The sequence below is a fragment of the Xiphophorus hellerii genome, chromosome 20, assembly GCF_003331165.1.
Source record: "Xiphophorus hellerii strain 12219 chromosome 20, Xiphophorus_hellerii-4.1, whole genome shotgun sequence".
In the NCBI taxonomy this organism is placed as follows: Eukaryota; Metazoa; Chordata; class Actinopteri; order Cyprinodontiformes; family Poeciliidae; genus Xiphophorus; species Xiphophorus hellerii.
Genome location: NC_045691.1, coordinates 9,605,005 through 9,626,468, shown reverse-complemented (window position 1 = coordinate 9,626,468; position 21,464 = coordinate 9,605,005). Strand labels below are relative to the sequence as shown.

Below are 21,464 nucleotides of genomic sequence, written 5' to 3'. Positions count from 1 at the left end.
CCTGCCTCTGTTGGTTCATTTTCTCCTCTCACTTTAGCTCAACTTTGAACAGCGGACAGAGCAACTAGGCACCATGTCCCCTTGACTTTCTAAAAGCCTTTTCTTGTCCCAGCTGAACCTTTGAGATTCTTTCCTTTCCTCCTTTTATCCTCACCATGTTGAGTTACATCTGCCAAAATAGTTGAAGTTAATATTTAATCAGCCATCAACAAATCTCATCTCACTCCCCATCGCCGTTCGGCGAGCTCACTGCTTCTCTAAACCCTAATTAGATAGATGTGTGTGCTTAGAGGACGAACACTTGTGTCCAAGTGAGTCTTGTTTGTAAGACCAATTTGTGATGTTGTCCTGACATTTACAGGGGAACAATTTCTCTTTCTGATTAATTTTACATCTGGGTTATATTTCAGTGAAGGGTGTCTTTGTGCAACATTGAGGAGATTTTAGCTGTCTGATCAAAATGCCTGACAGTATCTTCTAGGAGAACATTCTTTACAGATATAGAGGAACAAAGACTCAAGGAGATGCCACTACATTACTCTTGTGGTATAATACTCTTATGAGAATTAAGCTTGCTGCAATAAGCAATGAATCATTTAATTGCATGATAAGTAATACTGAGCTCAATTCTCCACTCTGATTAACATTTTTGAAGGGCAATTTTCAAAAATGTTGTGTACACACAACTGTACATTTTCAGTTGCGTGTGGTTTTTAGTTATGTCTTACTTATTTTTGACTGTCATGTCTTATTTTGGGTATTTGAAATACATTCCAGTGTTAAGTAATCTTTATTAAATTAAGGTTTATTGGTCTTTGAGAGGTTGAAATTGCATTATTACTTGAAAATAGTTTTAAAACGATATAATTTAATCACAGAAATTTAACATCCAGAAAATTTTATTGTGACAGGCATGCATATGATACGGTTTAACCATCTGGGAATGACGCAGCCACACTTCTCCTTTCTGCTTGCAGATATTCTAGCAGAGATTTTCCCTCCGAAGGCATGGGATAAAAACCTGCCGCACTCAGTCATCCATGAAGTGAAGCATAAGCTCAGCAGCAGAACGGCTATAATTTAATTTCTGTTTTTCAGACTCACTCAGGTTTCATCTTGTAGTCTTTCAAACAAGCATTTGTCTTTAGGGTGGATTTTGGAAAGTGAATTTTCTGTGTTGAAAGGGTTTACGTGACCCACGAACTGCAATCACCTGCTGCGAAGTATCGCTTCAAAGCTTTTTTGATTTCTAAATTGCCCAATTATGGCAGAGGAAGAGACAACAATTCTTAGCATTAAACCCAAAAAGGTCATAACCTGTTCATGTCTTTCAGGACTTATGTCACTTGAGAAAATGGTGAACTTGCTTAGACTAGGCTAGAGGTCTGAGGTTCTCACTGTTATTAAAGATAATATGACCCTCCTGGTGTAGTCAGGCCTTCGTACGGTGAAATAAATCTAAATCATGATTATTATAAACACAAAAGGAAAACTTTCAATAGACTGGGCAGAGTAATGTCTGGATGACTCTATTTTCTAATAGAGGCAAACTCAGAGGAATAGTTGTAGTCCTTTATGCTGCCTCTTCATTCATTCCTGCTAAGCCCCCAATGAGACTGTGTCCTCCTCACCTACCCAAGTTAAATAAATCAGCAGAAAAGGAGCAAATCATGAAAACTTTATTAAAATGAAGACGACAACCTTCTTCCAGGCTTATCGGTGAGCAGCTGCCATCGGGTAAAAGGGAGTGTTGGCATAAGGAAGAGAGAGCACATTCAGTAGTAGAGCATTACCACTCCATAACCCTATTCCCAAAACACACTGCTCTGCTACAAGGATTTTCTGCAGAGGTGAAAAGAGAGCTGCTGTGTATAACGCAAGAGGTAGTTTAATAAAAACATGCCGCAAACTCTTCAAAATGACCTCCTAAAATTACATACAGGAAATATATTAATTACATAGCACAGAATACACAGAAGTATGGCATCAGAAATGTAAAACTATACACCATAAATTAAAATAAAAATGCAACAATAACATAGTTCAACAATATTTGTTTTTAACATGCAAACTTGAAGAATATGTTATCAGTGCTGATTTTGGGTGATCTTTTACGTTCACAAGTTGTTTTAGTGGTGTCTGTGTAGCACTGGCAGTAAATTTAGGGTGTCCTGCAGGTGGATAAAGTACCTAATAAGAGTCAAATCCTTTTAATGCAGAGTTTTCACACAAAGAGATTAGCTGAATCATTTTGAAAAAAAGATTGCATTTGATGGTTTTCCTGTCCATTTCGTCTTAAATTTTGTCACAAGTGTAACGAAAGTCTATTGTGTGTCATGGAGGTTGTGCCCATAAGAAACGTTGAGTGTGTCCCAAAGCCAAAACCCCTTTTCCAGATCAGCGTGTTACCAAGAGTTTGTGGTTGGGTACAACCCGCCCTGTAGTGGCCCCTGTTTGAAGGAGGATATTCTGTAAGATAATTTTTTTTAGCTTAAAATTATGTAATAATGTTTTTCCTTCTATTTTTAAAAAAAAATCTTACCGGGAGTGTTGCTTTAATTCTTTCATGCAACATGTTTGAGAAATCCTTAAATCTGCAGCATGAGTTTCTTACAGAGAGGACAATTTCAAGGCATCAAACTGCAAAGTCAAATTTCTTTCACATTATTTGATATACACAGCATTTTTATAACACCTGATGGTAACGTAGTTACTTAATTGTGCTATAAAATGGCAGTATGTACTTAGAAAATACACATTACTCCCCCTTTAAGTAAATAAATTGTCAAATAGCCAGTTGTCTTGTTTCTTCATTTAAAGTAGTAAGTGGTACAAAATAAGAGTTGGTAGCACAAACGATTTGCCAATTTTTTTTTTTATGGGAACAACCCACATTCTCAGCTCTGCTGCTCAAGGCAATGTGTTTTCCTTACAAATGTGGCACCATTTAAACTGAATAAACAGCTTTCACAGCAGTAAAAGATTTAAAGTCTAGAAGGTTTGCAACAGCAAAAAAATAATCAAACAACTGTGCTTGCTTTTTGTGCAAAGCATATAATTGAAAATGTTGAATCTTCATGCATTCAGTATTTTTTTAGTTTTCTTAATGTATATCTATCTTTATTTGGATTTTCTGCTCTGTAATTTCTCTCTCAGGCGAGGTTAGCTGGTTTAACTTTAACAAATTTAACGACTACTAGCTGTAGCTTTAGAGCCAAGAGCAAAAAAGATTTCTATGGTATTTTTTATTTACATTACAGGTCAGCATGCTTTTTCTCATACATTCAGTTCTGTGTAGGCATTGACGTTGATATTGTGTGCCATTGTCCTTTGTTTTTTTTTTGTTTTGTTGTTTTTCTTTTTTTTTCAATTTTCCACAAGCAGAGCTACAAATCCAATGAACAAAAGTTCAGTCCTGAAACAGCCCACATGCACATTCAGTGGCAGAAAAGTACAATAATTCATGGAAGACCCAAAAAGCTTGTGTGATCCCCTCTTACAACCTGTCTCCATCACCTCATTGATCCTGAAACTTCAATCTAAGCAAAGCAGGGTCAGTTAATGTTCCCATGGTGTATCGAGTCCATTACGTTTAAGTTGACATTATTTGGCATAAAGTTTCAGACCTTACAGCTGATACAGCTCCTGCTTTCTCATTGTTGATGGGTAAGACAGATGCTCCACATAGCTGTAGTTTATCACCCCTCCTTCATCCTCAAAATCAATGTCATCTTCCTCAATGTCATCAATATCATCATCGTCCAGGCAGCGATTGTCCCCGTCCGATTCCTCATCCTCTTCCAGCTCATTCTCGCAGCTCACTTTGATCTTCTTGCGGTTGTTGTTGTTCCTCACCGACGCCTCCAAAGCTTTCTGCCGGCGGTAAAAATGGGAGAACTTGTTGAAGATGATAGTGATGGGCAGAGCCACCACCAGAGTGCCACCCAGGATGCATCCACTGGCTGCTAGCTTTCCGGCGACTGTGACAGGCACTACATCTCCGTAACCGACCGTGGTCATGCTGACAGTTCCCCACCACCAGCAGGCCGGGATTGTGTCCAAGCCTACATCCTGAAAGAAAGTACAAGGTAGAGATGGATGTTTAAAACAGAGGATGATGTATCCTCTGGCTTATTAGTTCTTATTAGAACATAGATGTTAGAACTTTGTTCTCTGTCCCCAGTTTCAACTTTGCAAATATCAGAGGACATAGCATAGCAGACTCTGACAAAGCTGATTGCCTTTGGAGACGCTCATTAACCCCCATGACACAAACACTTCAGGCTGGATCAACAAGGAGGATGAGGAAAATAAATTGTCCTGCTAGCAAAGCAAAAACAAACTGTCGATGTAAGGGTTAAACAACAAATTAGTTTTCTTATAAACTAAATTAAATACAGTATATTCACAGAAGAGATACATAGGGATTCTAAACTACTAAGCATCACTTAAACTTTACCTCTTCACATTCAGCGGTGTAAGCAATCCCAGAAAAGACGGACACGCCGACACCCAGGTATAGTAGCAGTATTCCCACTTCACGGTAACTGTGCTGCAGATACAACACACAGAATCTAGAAATGACCCTCAGTAGAATAATTAAAAAAGATACTTCAGCAGAGGTTTATCTGTTGGTTTTCCTGTTTCTATGTGTGTAACACTACCTCAACACACTTTGATTGATAAAGGTTTTATATGGTTTATAAAACCACACTCAAAATTTGCCAACATTGACAAAAATATTGGAGCTGAGAAATGTTTTAAATATACAGGACATAATGCCGTTTCATCAGATATAGTATGTTAATAAAGCAGAAATACATTTTTTATGTTGTGCATCATGGAAGTATGATGGGAGTGACATTTAAATGAGAGGATATCTGCACTGACATTTTATTAGAACTGTCATGTAATCCAGTCTGTCTCCTGGGAAAACACAGAAGAACATCCTCAGTCAATTTGGTAAACTAAAAATAAAATACAGCTTGGACTCGTACATTACTTTGATGCAGTAATGCTGCACTGCTTGCTGCTAAATATAGCTGATGGATTTTCTTATTTTCCCTATGAGTGGAAGCTGAAGTTAAAAGGCTAAAGCTGGGCTAGATTGTCTTTATATTGTTCCTGTGATGATGGCTTGAGAAAATAAAAACTATTTGAGTTAAATTAAACTCCCAACAACTGTTGATGCTGGTTATAAAGAAGAACATCTGATAAAGTTTTACTTTCTTTATATTAAACCAGAATGCATCCAAATTGATTACGTTCTGCAAGAAAATGTTATCTCAGCATTTAATATTGATCTTTCCTGCAGTGATGAGCCTCTCTTCCTGATGCAGATGGAGAAACCATGACTGTAACGTGAGCTACTGAAAACATCTGTAGAGTCAGCATCTATCTATACAGTACGTTTTCTAGTGTTACTGAGATGTTATCTTTAAGGTTATATAGAAGAATGACAGGAGACATAACAACACTTTGATTCACAGAGATGAACAATTTTTTCATTAGGGGTCAATGGTTCGCACAGAGAATTTCCAATTAGGTTGATAAATATGGAGAAAGTGACTTTAAATATGAATTGTGGTATCGTATAAGAAATATTTTAGTTTCAGGAAGGTTAAAATTAAACCGGAAGATTTCTTGCATAATTTTACATACAAATCATCCACTGCTCTGGCCACTAATTGGGGTGAGGAAAGAGCAGCAGACTTTCAAACAGCTGGGGTCAGATGAATCCACCCAATCTGTGAATGATTAAACCTGTGTACACAGGGAAGCCTGTGCAGCAGCACTAGCCTTGTTTGACTTGCAGAACTGCGTGCATGTGAGGTTCTCTCATCTCAGTCAGTAATTACTACTGCCAGTTTTAACTATGAATGACTGCCTGAATGACACTGAAAGCAACTACAAAGTGTTATAGCAGCCAACTTATTTGACTCCAGCTTATTACAATCTGATCAAGAAAAAAAAAAAACATTTCGAGTGTGTCAGCTTGTGATCTCAAGGCTTTTTATTGTAACGCAAATAAATTAGCTCATTATGCTGGACTGAAACCTCTGGTCCAGTACCACAAAAGACTACAATCGAGCTTCGTATTTACTTGTTTATGTTTATGAAACATAATTTCAGGTTATTACAAGTTATAATTAAAAATAAACAGAAATAAATGGTTGAAACACAACAAATCTATATTTTAGTATAACAGTAACAATGGAGCAAGCAAGATCCATCTTGATTTTCAAGCTTAATTCAATTAACTAAAAAACAACTTTTCAATGTTACTTTAATCTACTGATCTCATTATGTATCAGACTTCTTTAAGAGCCAAATAGATGTTGTCAGATGCATCTGCAAACATATGAAAGAAGCTCACCCGAAGTGTTGCTCCCAGAGAGCGCAGACCTGTGGAGTGTCGGGCCAACTTCAATACTCTAAAGATCCTCATTAACCTGAACACCTGGGAGAAATAAAAGCCATGAGTCTCATAGAAAAAAAATGTTTCTGTGACTTAATGCAGAGATGAACAAGAATGAGGCCATGTTACAAGTTCCAGTATCCTACAGTTTCAACTATTTTTAAGATGTTTCTTTCAGTGACCTTAAGGGACATTTAGAGCCAACTGTGGAGGCTGGTGTCATGTACTACACAGTCCAGTTCATTTTTACAGGTAAAAAAAACATGTTGGTTTTTGGACAGGTTGAAATGAACAGAAATCTAAAAGCAATGATGCAGTTTGAATTAGAAGAGTTGTGATCACCTCCCCTACCTTTGTGAAAGCAATCTCTCTGTCACCTTGGTGATCCAGAAGGAAGAAATGTTTTTACAGATAGGAACATGCCACCTTATTTTTCTTTACAGGTCTAAAAATGTTAAGCTCAAAATAGGATGTTTTCCTAACATTAGTCATCCAATTTGTTTGCACAGAAATCAAATCCAACACAAAACTGACTTTTTTCTGTACTGTAATTTGAGAGTAAGAATGGGTGTACACCAGTAACCTGTATTAGTCGCCCCAGGTCTCCCAGTTCAGACTCAGATCCCATGGTCAAGTCAAAGATCAGGGTGATGTAGATGGGAACCACTGACACCAGGTCGATAATGTTGAGTGGGTGATGGAAGAACTTCTTCCTGTTTGGAGCGAGCAGCAGCCGCGTCACAACCTGAGGTCAGAAACAGATTGTAGCTTTCGGTTTCTACCAGCACACATCGCCTGCTTCACAAACCATTTTGTTTGTGCGTCCTCACCTCAAAGGTGAACCAGCAGGTACAGAACACCTCAAGAGCCTGGGTAGTTGTATCTTCGATCAGCTTTCCATCTGAGTCAAAAGTCTGTTAAAAGAAAAAAGAAAGATCTCTTGTCTATTTGTTAAGGCATATTATTAAATTTTCTTTTTTATTTACCATCCTACCTAATAAACAGCATTCGATAAATTATACCAAACAGTTGTTACTTTTCTGTTTTCTTTTTATTCTTGCAAAATAAAATATTTGATTTCTATCTTAGCAATCACTTGCATTGGTGTACTTTGGCTTGAGACACTTAGCAAAGCAATATATGTTTTTTTTTCTTGGTCTTTGTACCATATTTCTGTAGTGGGACTTATTGCTTGCTGCTTTCAGTTTGTTTGAAATATTGACAATTACACTTTTGTGAACTCATTGGGAATTTTCAGCTTTATCTTTGCAAAATACTTGCTGCCCTTTGAAGACTGCACACTCACTCCTACCTTTTATTGAAAATGAGATCACAGTGTGTCTGAAGTCTTAAAACTCAGAGGGCCTGAGTAACATCAAAAGATGTGTTTACAATATGTTATCCTGTGCTTTTCCCCCGGGAACAAATTTACCATGAAGCCTTAATCTGCCCTAGGCTATCCTCTATGTGTGTTTCCACTTCAGAGCTACCAAATGGGGATTGAAAATTTAAATATTAGAACATACAACCATAAGCATCAAGAATACTTGAGATAGTTGGCAAATATAATATTTAAGCATGCACATTTATTAACGCCAAGAAACAGAAAGAAGTTGAAGTATGAATTCTGTATTGGATTATATCAGATACCACTTGATTTGTTCCTCAGAATTTTGAGGAACATAAGTGTTTCAATTGCCCGCATAAATGTTTGAGTTGTAAATCAACAGATATGATTCTATAAGTGCCTTTTTATCATAGGTACAGTCTATAATCTTTGAAGCTCTTCCATACCAACCTGATACTCTGGGATGCTGTTAATGCACATAGTGGCAATAGATGTGAGCACCACTCCAATGGAGAGCAGACTGAAGAGCTTGCTCGGGATGGAGTACCCCGGGTTCTCCAGTGTAAGCCACAAACATTTCTTGATGTTCCCGTAGCGAACCTCCTGGAAATGCTGCATGTCTCTATGAGGAGACAAGATGACAGTAACTTAAAGGTTAGCAGCAAAAAGAGAGTTTCAGAGCCCGATTGAAAATTTACATATACTGCAAATGTCTGACTTGTTTAAATCAGAAATCTCGTCCACAGACGTGTCGACACTGCTGACGTCACTCTCATCATCCCAGCTGCGGTGTCGACCTCTCTCCAGCTTGCGATCATGGTAACGATAACTACAGCAGGTGTCCAGGAAGAACTCATTGATGCCCCAATACTCTATCTCTTGACTTTGTGGGGGGAAAAACACTCCAAATCAACTCCATACCTCAAATATTTGAAATAGTAGGTGAAAACCTCAAAAAACTTGGTGAAGAATCCCTTTAAAAATATTTTAATTTACATTAGTTCATTTGTAAAGTTTCTAAGGACAGGGATTTGTAACTTTTCTTGACTTCTAATCTGATGTTTTTAAAGAAGTAAAGGCACTCAGTTACACAATAAACGCATTAATAGAGTCTTAACAGAATACCAGCCACTATATTTGCTTACAGTGCACCATACTAAACCACAAATCCTGTGCATGTGCAAGAAGATCTCAGTTACTGTAGCTAAAATTGCTTATGCAGCAACACTCCACTTGGCGCCTTATTAAAACAGGTAAAATGTGGAGCAATTTGCAGGCAAATTAAATTAGCATGAAGGTTTTTTGTGCGACATTAAGGATGATGTCACAGTGAAATCAAACGTACCTGAAGGAGAACACACAGAGTTCCTCCATCACATGAAGTTTGCCAGTCTGATAAAAGTGGAGGACATAAGGGAACAGACCTGGATTTCTATCAAAGTAAAACTCTTTCTCCTGTACGTCATAGTCATCACACACCTGGAGGAGCGAAGAGGCTATGATGAAGGTTAAGTTATGTGTCTAATTATTTTGTCATTTCATTTGTTAAAGAATTGGACCCACCTGCAGTATGTCTTCCTCTGAATCACACGCCAGTAATTTTCCCAACCTGGTGTCTGGGAATTTCTTCAGTGTGCTGGAGCAGAGGCTCCTCTTCAGACCGCCGACATTCACATGGACAAGACCCTCTTCAGAGTCCTGATGGATCCAGCTGGGCAAGGACTCCTTCACCATGGTGAAATCTGCTGAAGCAAAACAGAGATTAGAATTAAACAGTAGTGGTGCCAACAAATTAAAGTTACAATAAAGAGATGTCTGTTATCACTTTCAATTCAGATGTCTGTTTGCTATCTCGGATTCACAGAGCAGATTTGGTGAGTAGGTGTGAAGTGGGGCGAACTAATAAACCCGCATCAATGCAGGTTCTGCCCAGTGTGAGGGTTTGTGTTTTGAAAAGGCCAAAGCAGACTAAAGTAGGTTCTTCTTTGCAGCCATATTGCATAATCATCTTATGAAAAATGGTTGGAAATTTCTGACCTAACTTCTGGTTTCACATTTATGTTAACTGTAAATTACATAAGCTAGTTTAAACCAAAAATCTATAAAAATATTCAAAACTCAAAGTTTTTCTACACTTAAAAAGTTAGTTAGCCCAATTTATACTACTTGTACAAGCTCTGCTAAATGCACTGAAGAAATACATGAACATTTCTACTGTGTTTTTTTGGTAAAAACTCAGTAAGACCTGGTCCATTGGTAACTTTAAAATCAACATTGGTTAAAGAAAGTTTGAAAGTGATCAAATAAAACTGCCTTGGCTTGTAATTTTCATCAAAATGTAGCAAAGCATAGTGTGGGAAGTAAGAAAGTAATATAACTGGAAAGATTATTAGCTGTGACTGAAATAGAAATGAACACTTTGCTATTGCTATACGGTCCAATCATGAGTCCCATTGCTCTGACTGCACTCATTTCAGAGAGAAAACATCTGAAAACAAGCAGGGAACCGATGTGATGGTGGTCTCCTGCTGCATTTATGGGTACAGCATCTCATTGTGATGATGAGACATTTGTGTGTCTTTCTTCTGGCTTTAAAAAATAATGAGGTAGCCATGAGATATTTTTGGTTGTCTCTTTGTTGTCATTTCTTTGCCTCTTTTCATACTGGCAATTTAATGATCTTTTTTTGATGCGTTTCCACTGCAAGTGATAAAGAGCTAGAAACTTTAAAGAGCTGTCTTTTTTCTTGGAGTTTTTCTTTCTTGGGTTCAAAATCACAGCAGGAAAGAAGGACAAAACAAACGAGCATGGGTGGACTTTCAGAGAAAAAACTCAGTGGGGGAAATGATTTACTTCTGAAAACCTCTGAAACCTCACAGTAAGTTTGAATAATGGAGTTTTGTTCTGCTGTCTGATAATAAACCTTGAAGTTTGCATTCACATTTATAAGAATGCCCTAAAGAAGCCAAGGAGAGTATTTTGAGATATCTTACTTTCTAAGAGTAAAGGAAGATCAGAAATTGAAACGCTCACCACAAAGATTTTCAAATATAAACATAAATAAAACCATTTGGATTGCAATTCACCAGGTGACCTACATCAAAATCAACAAAAATTGAAAAGGAACAGTCACACACATACCATATACAATATTTATGTTGTGAGAAACCTTCTTATTTGTATCACTATACTGATATAATTATTCCATGGAGATGCAGTTACCAAGGAGATGCTTTTAATACACTTGATACTACATGAATCTACTCACTGTTATCAACAATTTTCCAAATGTAAAGTTTCTTTATTTTTTGACTGCATTTTTATTGCCTCTTACAATATAAATCTTACCACTTCACATCACATCTTTATTATACTGTCAAATGTGCACTGTTTAATTTATAAAAAATGCTACAAATAATTTAAATTAACATTGTCCAACAATGTATGCTAAGGTGCCAAGTGTCTTCTTAAAAAGTTTGGTGCTTTGTAAATGTGTTCATACCTCGTAGGCCTCCTCACATTTTAACTAAACACATTAAAGAATTTATTGGGATTCTAAGCAATAGACCAACACAGAGTAGTACATTGTTGTGTTTCAAAACTTACTACTGATAGAAATCTGAAAGGTGCAGAGTGCATGTGTTTTCAGTTTTCTGTGGGTTTTTGGGAATGTTTCCATCAGTTTTGCAACAACACATTTGCGCAATTGTTTTTTCCTAATTTATTTTTACAAAGGGACTCAAGTCAGGGTTAGGGTAAACCTTAGTCAGGTTTAGTTTTAATCCCTTCCTGGGGTTCTTCTGCATGAAATTAGCATGTTCTCACCAAGCAGGCATGGGTTCTGTCTCCAGCTTCCACCCACAGTCCAAAAGAATAATGTTTTTTCAATTGCTCTCACTATATTGCCATATAGGTATAAATTGTTGTGTGTATGGTTGTTTGTCCGGCGTGTCTCTATGTTGCCCTGTTATGGACATGGACACCATCAACACCCCATGACCTAGCAAGAACAAGCAGGTAGAAAAAGGATGAATGGCTGAATCTTTGCATGGCAGCAGTAAAATTAATAGGCTAATATAGGATTTTACTGTAAACAAAACTGTGTAACTTTCTCTAGGTGATAAGGTTGCAAGAAAATTTTACAAAACAGTAGATGCATCAATAACTCCTACACAGGCTAATTTACTGCACTCCCAGTATAAACACCCACACAGTGAAATACACTCTGACAGTGAAAACTACGCAGTGAGATCTCCCACCAGATGAATTAATTACAACGTTCATATCAAACTTTAAAGTTGTGCAAAGGATTGTGACATTTTCACTCACTTGCAGATTTTCCTCCTCCCATTATTGCCTGAAATACTTTTCACAATACGAAGGGTAAAACTGCCATAGAAAAAAAGTAATTCAATCCAGTTCGATCAACATTGCTTAGCAACAGGTAAAGTTTCAGAGAGTCTCTGGATCTCTGTTTCAGTAGCTGTCTTTCTTACAAACAATCTAAGATTTCACAAAAGAAATCTGTTGAAGATAGTGTGAAGTTAAGTGAGCAATACTCTTGCCTTATATTTGTTATCAATATCAAATATTTATTGTATTATTTTGCACATTTATTCTGTTACTTCTGAGTGATGTCTGATGAGCAGTTCCAAACTCCAGCACTGACAAGAGCTTTACAGAGTCCACACTGAGTGCTCATAGTTTCAAGTAAAGTGCAGCTAAGATGTGATCCCCTAATGCTATAAAGTCTCTAATTGGTGAATTTGGAAAACAGCCTGAGGACTCCAGTGTAAGTTTAATGTGAGCATAATGGTATTTTAGCCACAGTGATCTGACTTAATTCGTTCCTGAATCTTTCTCTTTCTTCCTGCTGGTATTTAATCAGATCTTCCTGAGTTATATGGTCACATGATCTGGCATCAGCTAACCGTACTGACATCAGCATGTTGGTGTAAAAATTCTGTGTGGGCGGTGTGTTTGTTTGAGGGACACGTAATTAGTTTTTAAAATGATAGATGTGAACAGTGGCTGAAAAAATTTAACACCTTACTTGATTTTTGGTTCTTTCTTATTGGAAAGGATTAGTCTTTTTTTTTTTTTTTAATTGTCCATTTGTTTCAGTTCTGTATATTTTTGTTAATTTGCATTTTTTAAGTCTATTTTTTTATTCTGTTAAATGTGTTTCATCTTCTTTTGCCTTCCCTCTTTCTGTTTACTGTATAATTTTTTGTGAAGTTTTGCTTCTTTGTCTAACTTTTAGAATTAATACAAATATGTTAGAATTGACATTTTTCACACAATAACTGCTTTCCTCTAAGTTTCTTGTCCTTGTTGTTTAGTTAGCCAAAGCAACAGCTCATCCCACACCATTGGCTAGCTTGACCTCAGAGTGTCATCCTATTGATTGATCTGAATGTGAGCTCATCTTTTTGTTCAATAAAACAATAACATGCTTGAAATGTTGAATTTAAAACAGCTGCATCTAATAGATAGTGTCTTATTCAAAAAACAGTTTGGTGACTTTTTTTCTCTCTCTCTATGCTAAATAAATTGCAAAATCAAAAGCAAAAACATTAAATCCTTGTCTTCTATAGGGAAAGACATTAAGTATTTCGCACATTTCCCTAACTCTGCCTCTGATTTAGCAATCAGTTCTTCATGGTGATTCTTTCCCTGGAAGCTCGTAGAGAGGTGAGGTGTGTTTGGAGAGGCAGAGATAAAATACGCAACCAGAACCAGTGAGACATTTTGCTCAACTGATCCACTGGGAAAGGCTTGAACAACCTGTCAAGATTTTTGTTGCAATACATGTTTTTGTTTTCATCATTTTTGCGTAGCTGACCCACACTAGGCTGTGTTTTCCTTTTCTCCCAATTTTTATGTGAGAGGGTGATGGATCAAATGCTGTTTTGAAATTTCTGAGGTTTCTTTACCTCCGTTGGGAACCCTTTATTTAAAGTCCCGAGAGCGCTGTAAACTTTTAATATGTTGCATTTGTAATCAGTAAAAAAAACTTTATGAACGTTCAATTCCCTGCTGAATAATTCTTCTTTCCAGCCTTTATTTCTTTCCTTTTGCCCATTAATTTCTAGTTTTCAGTGTGTTCCTTCCAGTAGACATGCTAGTTGTGGCCATATCTATGTATCTTAATTCATTTACATTTCTTTTATGTTTTGCCAACAGTAAAGTATTGTATCCTATTTGAGAACTTTGGTGCATATTAATTAATTATTTGTTTCTATGTAAAAGTAGAACAAAAAAAGCAAAGACTTACTTTGTGCACATTCAATTCCACTTGATTTAACAGTTTCAGTTGATTTAATTTAAAATATTTAATAAAATCTTTTGGTTTATATATAGTGAAAAGAAACTTACTCCTTATTTTTGACCTAGCAGTTATTCACCTTGACCTTCTGCACCAATTAATAGATCAGCAATTTCAATTTTCCTTTGCTCTGATTGGGAATCAGCCAGTCGAATTCTGAAAAAAAGTTGATGTTTTTCCAATTTTTCCCTGCATTTTTGGTCCATACAAATATCAACTGACAACAAGTTGGATGAAGTATTTTCTTTTTTTTCTTTAATGAAGAATAAATAAATAAAAAAACAGGTAAAGGTTTGCAACAAATGCTTTAGTAAGTGGAGATAATCTTTTCTTCACTTTCTGTTAGAACCCCTACTCTACTAATCTCTACATAAATGTAACTTCCATTATCTATAAGACAGAGAAAAGTGTTGCAGTCTTTTTTTCAGCCAGCTTACCAGCCAATTTTATTGAAAGAACCCCATGACTTTATGAAACTGTTGCATTTTCAAATCTTGATATCGTTAACCAGCCTGTGTCTGCTACAAACCAAGGCAAAACTGTATTTATCTGTTTCTGTTCACATCTCACTGTCAGGATATGTCCTGAAATTGCAGTCTAAATGAAGCAACCATGTAAAAATGTTTAGCAAAGATTAATCTTTTATTTAACCTAAAAATATCTTGTTTAAATAAAAACAAAAAAATTATTATGACCTTTTCCCTTTCATTACTTAATTTACCTAAAATCCCGAGTTAGTAATTTCTTCTCTGTTATGTCAGTATTATGCTCGTTTTGTTGCAGCACTCCAGTGTTGTGCCAAAGTAGGATTTATCTTGAGAAACATCAAGATTAGTGTTTACACTTGTGTTGCTTTCATTAAAACTCAATTAATTTTACAACCGTTACAGTATTGTTATTAACAATTGAGAAGAAAATGTTATTGGTTTCATCATTTGTAACAGGAAAGCCAACAAAGCCAATTAACTGTGGGGCAGTACGAATCTTCCTGCGTGCATGACATGATGAGCTTATGCTGAGCTCCCCGTGGGGCTCAACATGATGAAAACAGAAATAAAGTTGATCTATAATTCAGCAGTTCTGCTTGAAACTCAACTATGCAAATAAAGCAGCTGCAACAACAAACTATTATCGGGTGAATCAGTGCTTAGCAATCACCGAGCCGTGTTAATAATGTTTGAATTGATCGTCTTAAAAGCTCCTGGTTTCACTGAGAAAAAGTCTTTGTTACTTACTACTGAGTTTTCTGACGACGCTCCTTCATCACCAGAATAACGTCCTCATCATCACATGTCAGATTCACCCCATGTTGGTTTAGTAAGTTTTATCCTTACTTATCCAAAAACAATCAAATCTCAAACAAGTTGGAAAAAAAAGAATGCAAGACGAGTTGTTCTTCTGAGTAAAGTGAGTCTTTTCCTTCATCTACAGCTAAAGACTCCTGTGAAGAGAACCCATTCAGCTGGAGGGGTGCAGGTTTCCTCCATCTGAACTACGGCTCGTTCCCATCTCGCTCGGTGGGGAATCTTCGGCTTTTTCCGTCACAATCCGGAAAAAAAAGACCCGTTTCCAAAGAGCATTACCTCCCAAACCTGTAAGCTATACTTAGGTTTTCTCATGGTATATTGGCGACACCCAGTGGTTTTTAATAGAACTATTCCTAACTAGGGTTTTTGTTTTGTTTTGTGTATATAGTAGTTGACACTGATCATTTTGTTAGCTAAACTAATCAGTTTATTATCATGTTTTGTTGTTGTTGTTGTTTAATAAAAGTTCACATCATACTAGTCATCTGACACTGACGCTCATTAAACAGCTAAAGGTGCCAGCTTTATCTTTAACCAATTTTCACTTGCAATCTAAAGCAAAACAGTAGGTAGCTCAAAATGTTAAGGAGCTCATTTGGGTTTCTGGCTCTTTAATCCCAAATTGGCTTAAAAAATAGTCAAGGAATTTTTAGTCCTTTATAGTTGTTTTTGTTGCTGCAATAAAGGATACATTAGTAAAGCATTTAGTTTGTTTCATCCAGTAGACCAAAAGGCCACAATACTATGAATGTAACAATATAATAATAAAATCATATTGTAAAGTATTCCATAAGGTTTTAATACATCCTACTTTAATGATTAGGGACTGATGAAATATTAATTTTAAAATTCTTTATTTTGTTTATAATATAACAAAAACAGAGGAACCATTATTTTTTTCTAAATAATTTAAAGGCAGAGAAACAGTGATATGTTCTTCTTTTGTAGGTGCAATTACTAAAAATGGCCCATTTATTTCAATTTCTCCATCAAAACAGAAGACTTTCCTTAATGCAACTGAATGTATCAGTAAGATGATTGCTCCATCTGGTGGCCAAAGTGTTGCTTTTCTCAACAGCTGAAGGTCAAAATAACAATTTATGTTCACATTTGAACAAAAATATTTACTCAGTTGTTCATTTAAACACAGAAATAATAATTCCCACCCATGCTACCGAAGTTTATATATATATATATATATATATATCTAAGAAATTCCAAATAAATTCTTTTGTATAGGAATCAGGTAATTTTCATAAACACCAAATTAGTAGTTGGACTCTCATTTGTGGTCAGAACTGCTGCAGTTTTTAGCGGTATGGATTCTATAAGATGTCTAAGGCTTTTTTTTCTCAGAGATTTGGTCCTTAGAGATATTACAAGCCGCATGCAGTCACAGCCAATTTCTTGGTTTCACATCCATAATATGAAAATCCACCACAGCCCAATGGGGCTCTGTGTTGAATTGAGATCTGGTGACTGTGTGGTCCCTCAGTGCAGTAATTTCACTGCCATGTTGAAAAAAAAAAAGCTTGAATCTTTTTGTTCTGAACTGGTTGCTCTCCACTTTGGTCATCTCCTGCTGTAATGTGATCAGAAATTAGTGTCTATTTGAATTACTGCTGCATTTTTTATTCGAGCCATTCCGCCTGTTATAATTAGAGATGTCAGCAAAGAAACAATATCCACAAAACAGGATATTTCTTTGGACCATTATTTGCAATCCAAAAACATGTTTGAAATTTAAAATCTCAGTAACTCATGAGTTTTTATATACTCAAAATTGGCCTTTGTCATCAAAACCATGTTATTTTCAAAATCATTTAGAGTTCATTTTCTTCTCCTTCTGATAACATGAAAATGCATTGAGCCTAAATGCATTGAGTTGCTGACATGTGATTGCCTTTACCATTATACAGACAAGCAATTGAATGTGTATGTAATAAAGAAAGTGGTGAGTGCATGCTTGTTTTTTTTTTGTGGGGCGGGGGGTTAATTGCCTTAGAGTTTGGCGTTGTAATTATTCCCTGCTGCTTCCCTAGTGGTCATGTTTGTAATGAATAGTAGCTTTGATTTTTAGAATGTCATATTAATGCCACAAATTGTACATTTTAATCATTCTCTGAATTTGCTGATTTTAAGTCTGTATTCTGAGAATTTGATTGACATTTTTGATTATGTCCAACCAGCAGTTCAAAAAGTCATAAAAGTCAGAAATTTGAAACAAACAGACAAATTTGTCTTAAATCCTGAAGTCACATCATAATTCACTGATTAAATGGTGGGCTTCATGCCTCCTACAGGACTTCATTTCATATGCAGGTGTCTTTTAAGGCTCCAGGTCTGACCCCACTGATCCTTTGTCTGGGCCAGGACAGATACTGGGTCCAGTACTTCCTGAAAAGCTCGTCCCGGAACCCATAGATAACTGGGCTCATGAAGCGAGGGATGATGTAGACGAGCAAGAAAAAAACGTAGCGGATCTCCAGGATGAGCTGGGGGAACAGGGAGATGAGAGCAGCCTGGAGGGAGGGAACCATGAAGGTCAACATGCACAACAGCAGCTGAACGGGAGGAAGGAAGAAAAATCAGATTACAAGTTGAGTTCATGTGTACAAACAAATGCAAAGAAAGTTAGACAAAGTAATAAACTGAAGCCAGTAAAATCCTTCTAATATCAAATGACAGCTAAATTCTTTAACAAAATACCTGAAATTACAAACTAAACACATCACAATCTGTTGTGTACAAAAGATTTTACTTAATAACATCTTTATTGATTTTAGTAAAACAAAGTGGACAAATGAGCAATTTATGAAGCTTTATATTTCCAATGTTTATCAAACAAATTAGCTACTCTCAGATATACCTAAATCATAAAGACTTTTTGCATCTCTTGTGTAACTTTTTGATTCTTTCAACATTGTTATAAAAGGCAGTGACCAAAAAATACAAGGCAACATTCACTGACTATTATTTTTAATATGTTTGAATAAATATATTTGGACTAAACAGATGCTTATCTTGAAAGCATCTATATGGAGAAGAATCCTATACATTGGTCTGTGATGGCTGAGATAGCTGTGATTATTTACTAACTAAAAACTGAAATGTATTGAAGTTTGTATTTGTAAATCATAGATATTCAAACAATGTCTGTTTTTATTGCAGGTGAATGCCAGGTATTGTTTCCAGTGACTATGAAACATCACCTGCACTCCATGAAGCAGCACAGTGTTCCTGGCTCTCCTCACTGACGCCAGGCTGGTGGAGGCAGCCTGCGCTGTCAGCATGATCTTACAGTAGGTGTAGAGCAGCGTGAGCGCCACGAAGGAGAGATATACCCCATCAAACACACAGTTCTTGTAATAGATGGAAGGATCAGAGAAGAGAAAGGAGTGGTCACAAAATATGGCCCTGTGGAAGAACTTTGGAGGCTCCTTGATTATGGTGATGAGGAGGTCAGTGATCGGAGGGGTGGCAGTGAGGATGAGGATGACACCGATGAGGAAGATGGTGCGGGGCACTGTGCACATGTGGCTGTAGTGTAGCGGCAAGCAGATGGCGATGAAGCGCTCTACCGCCATCCCGGCCAAGATGAGAGGGGTGGAGCGGGTGGTGAAGACTGCCGTCATTATCTGAAGATGGTACAAATATTGTAGTTGTGGTTAGAAATATAATACAAAGGTTAAAAGTACTAATGGTTTACATTGTTGATTTTGGCTACAAACATGCAGCAGATTTTATAACTAGATATTCCTTGGTACATATTAAAAGCCACAGTCAAAAGGAACTTCTGTACTTTAACAATTAAGACAAACTTTGTGAGTGTTTTTTGAGTTTTGTCTTGTGATATTGATTTGTGTATTGACTCTCTTGGCTATTATTTAATGACTCCATTGAATTCAAGCAATACCACAATCTAGTTTTGTACATTGAATTGTCTTATTTTTCCTGCCTGCTTTTCCATTTTTGTTTTTATGTCCCTCTACTTGTGTTAAAATGTGAAGCTTATGTGAAAAAAAGAAAAAAAAATAGTATTTAAGTTTACTGTCTTATTTTAGACTAGGTTCTATGCAGCTGAGGTGATAAAAAGTAGCCAGAATTTACCAGAAGACAACAGATGGAGACTTGGATCTTCCTGAAGACATAGCTGACCACATAGAGAGTTGTTACCAGCGTAAGCTGCAGAGCATCATTGACCACCATGCAGATGAACATGATGTACCGGGAGTTCTCATAAAAGACACTAAGGTCAAAGGAAATGAGCTGAGAGAGAAATGGACACTTATATGTTCATGTTAGTTAGAAATACAACGACTACGGCAAATACTTGTGTGATAATCAATGTCATGACTTTGTGGAAAGTTAACAGGTGAACTGAACAAGCTGTTCATTTGCATTTAGTTTTTCCATTCTTTTTCTTCATCTGCAGTACAATCATAATAAACATTACATAGCATGACAGCATTTTTTGTCTGTAATTTTATGTCTGACTAAACATCCATACCTGTGTTGTAGAAAGGTGTACACCATGCTGCTGTTGATGACACTGAGGGCCAGCCACACCATAACGGCAACAATGTTCTTAGCTAAAGCATTGGAGAAACTCTCTTTAGGTAGATCCACACTGACCCCTGTCTCTGTTGATGTGCTGTTACTCAAGAGAAGAGCCAGTTGCATGGAGGAGGAGGAATTCATCACCAAAATCTCCTCCAGTCTGTCTAAAGAAGTACAGAGATTTAATCTGGTGTTTAGTTTTTGGACTCTTGTTCTATTTAATGAAAATAATAAAGATATACATGGGATGATTGCTTGTGTGTTATAGGTACATGTTTTAACAGTAATTAGAATTTGACTAAATCGTTTTTTTTTTAACTAATCTTGTTAAAAATAATGCTGTCGTTCAAAAATTATTATTGAACTGTTTTAGAAAACACCTGAAGACAAATATACAAGATCTATTGGATAGATTTTGCACAAATACGTACCTTGTTTAAAGACTTCTATGATACATATTGAAGACTCTGCAAAAGAGCTGTATTAGAAAACACATAAAACATCTGAATATATAACTGTTTTCTAGTATTAGTGCTAGAGATACACAAATTGAAGATAAAATATTCATGTTATTTAACTATTTTCACACAATTAATAAAAGGTTCTACTCTTAAATTACCTTAACTAGAAAGTTTTATAGACAAATTCAGTAGACTCACAAGACAAGTATAAAAGGCTATAAGATATGACAGATAAGCAAATTATCACTACCATTAATGTCAGCTGAATCCTAAAGTTATCAAATGGAACATAAAGTTGTTTACTCACAGATCATAAACTGAAGACAGAGCACTGACTTCATGAGAAGCAGAAATTTCTGCTTGCTCATTTATAAAGAACCTGACAGTGCTTTGGTCTCTGAGTATTAATCAGGTATATGGGTTGGATGAAGGCTATGATGTAATAGGTTACGCTGTAAGTGCCTTTTGATGAGCAGGTGGACATATTTTGCTTTCTGAACCATTAAAAAATCAGGAATAAGACATAACATGGTTCAGTTTGTGTTTTAAACAGTTCAACTTTCCAAACTTGCCCGATCAGAACACCACAGAGAGTTTATGGGATATTTGGTCCAACTGAAGTTGCTGTAAATGGCTATGATGTCTCTCATCCTCCTTTTGGTGATAAAGTGCTTTACAATAATTACAGCATCAAACATGATGAAATAAGAATTACATTTAATTGATGCAGTAACTAATATGCATTGAATGCAGAGGATTAAACATATCTCTTGAAATCCTTACAATTTAGCTTAAAACGTGTGTATGCCCAGATATAACAGATCTGGGGCCACAGATGTTTGATGTCTTATTTTTCCTTTGAAAAAAAGATGTTTTTCAAAGAACATCCTTCTTTGAAAAAAACAATGTTTTTTTAACCCATCCTTTTCTTTGATCATTTCATTAATATTCAATTTGTTTGTGTGTGGCTCTTTCCTGAACAATATGATGGCTGAACATTTCCACTGTTTATGAAAAAGCCTATAAATATTGTAAAGACACT

General features: G+C 36.3%; 2 protein-coding genes across 4 annotated transcripts; both read right to left on the bottom strand.

The window, feature by feature from the left end:
• Positions 1–1,661: 1,661 nt before the first annotated feature.
• On the bottom strand, positions 1,662–15,584 carry LOC116709744 (potassium voltage-gated channel subfamily S member 2-like). 3 transcript variants are annotated; one of them, XM_032548398.1, is made up of 10 exons: positions 15,330–15,584; positions 9,330–9,511; positions 9,112–9,245; positions 8,485–8,649; positions 8,217–8,388; positions 7,249–7,332; positions 7,002–7,163; positions 6,377–6,460; positions 4,460–4,552; positions 1,662–4,071 (listed from the first exon to the last, which is right to left on the bottom strand). In XM_032548398.1, the coding sequence occupies exons 2-10, from the start codon at positions 9,498–9,500 to the stop codon at positions 3,628–3,630; spliced, it is 1,509 nt and encodes a 502-aa protein (XP_032404289.1). In that variant the 5' UTR covers positions 9,501–9,511; positions 15,330–15,584; the 3' UTR covers positions 1,662–3,627. The 3 variants fall into 3 exon arrangements, with proteins under 3 accessions (XP_032404289.1, XP_032404290.1, XP_032404291.1); XM_032548399.1 differs by having other exon boundaries at positions 9,330–9,508; XM_032548400.1 differs by lacking the exon at positions 8,485–8,649.
• A 1,811-nt stretch (positions 15,585–17,395) lies between these two features.
• On the bottom strand, positions 17,396–20,083 carry LOC116711182 (odorant receptor 131-2-like). Its single transcript, XM_032550567.1, has 4 exons — positions 19,912–20,083; positions 19,512–19,650; positions 18,614–19,039; positions 17,396–17,965 (listed from the first exon to the last, which is right to left on the bottom strand). The coding sequence occupies exons 1-4, from the start codon at positions 19,971–19,973 to the stop codon at positions 17,714–17,716; spliced, it is 879 nt and encodes a 292-aa protein (XP_032406458.1). The 5' UTR covers positions 19,974–20,083; the 3' UTR covers positions 17,396–17,713.
• Between the last annotated feature and the right edge of the window lie 1,381 nt (positions 20,084–21,464).

Bases quoted from the DNA above. Each gene is read 5' to 3' on its own strand.
- LOC116711182 (XM_032550567.1), bottom strand. From the start codon at position 19,973: ATGGTGTGGCTGGCCCTCAGTGTCATCAACAGCAGCATGGTGTACACC. The intron at 19,651-19,911 runs GTATGGATGTTT...CTTTGACCTTAG, and splicing joins TACACCTTTCTACAACACAG to TGTCTTTTATGAGAACTCCC. The intron at 17,966-18,613 runs GTGATGTTTCAT...CCTCCCGTTCAG, and splicing joins TGCTGCTTCATGGAGTGCAG to CTGCTGTTGTGCATGTTGAC.
- LOC116709744 (XM_032548398.1), bottom strand. From the start codon at position 9,500: ATGGTGAAGGAGTCCTTGCCCAGCTGGATCCATCAGGACTCTGAAGAG. The intron at 8,650-9,111 runs GTACGTTTGATT...CCCCCCACAAAG, and splicing joins CTCTGTGTGTTCTCCTTCAG to TCAAGAGATAGAGTATTGGG. The intron at 4,072-4,459 runs GTAAAGTTTAAG...ACTTTCTTTCAG, and splicing joins ACACCGCTGAATGTGAAGAG to GATGTAGGCTTGGACACAAT.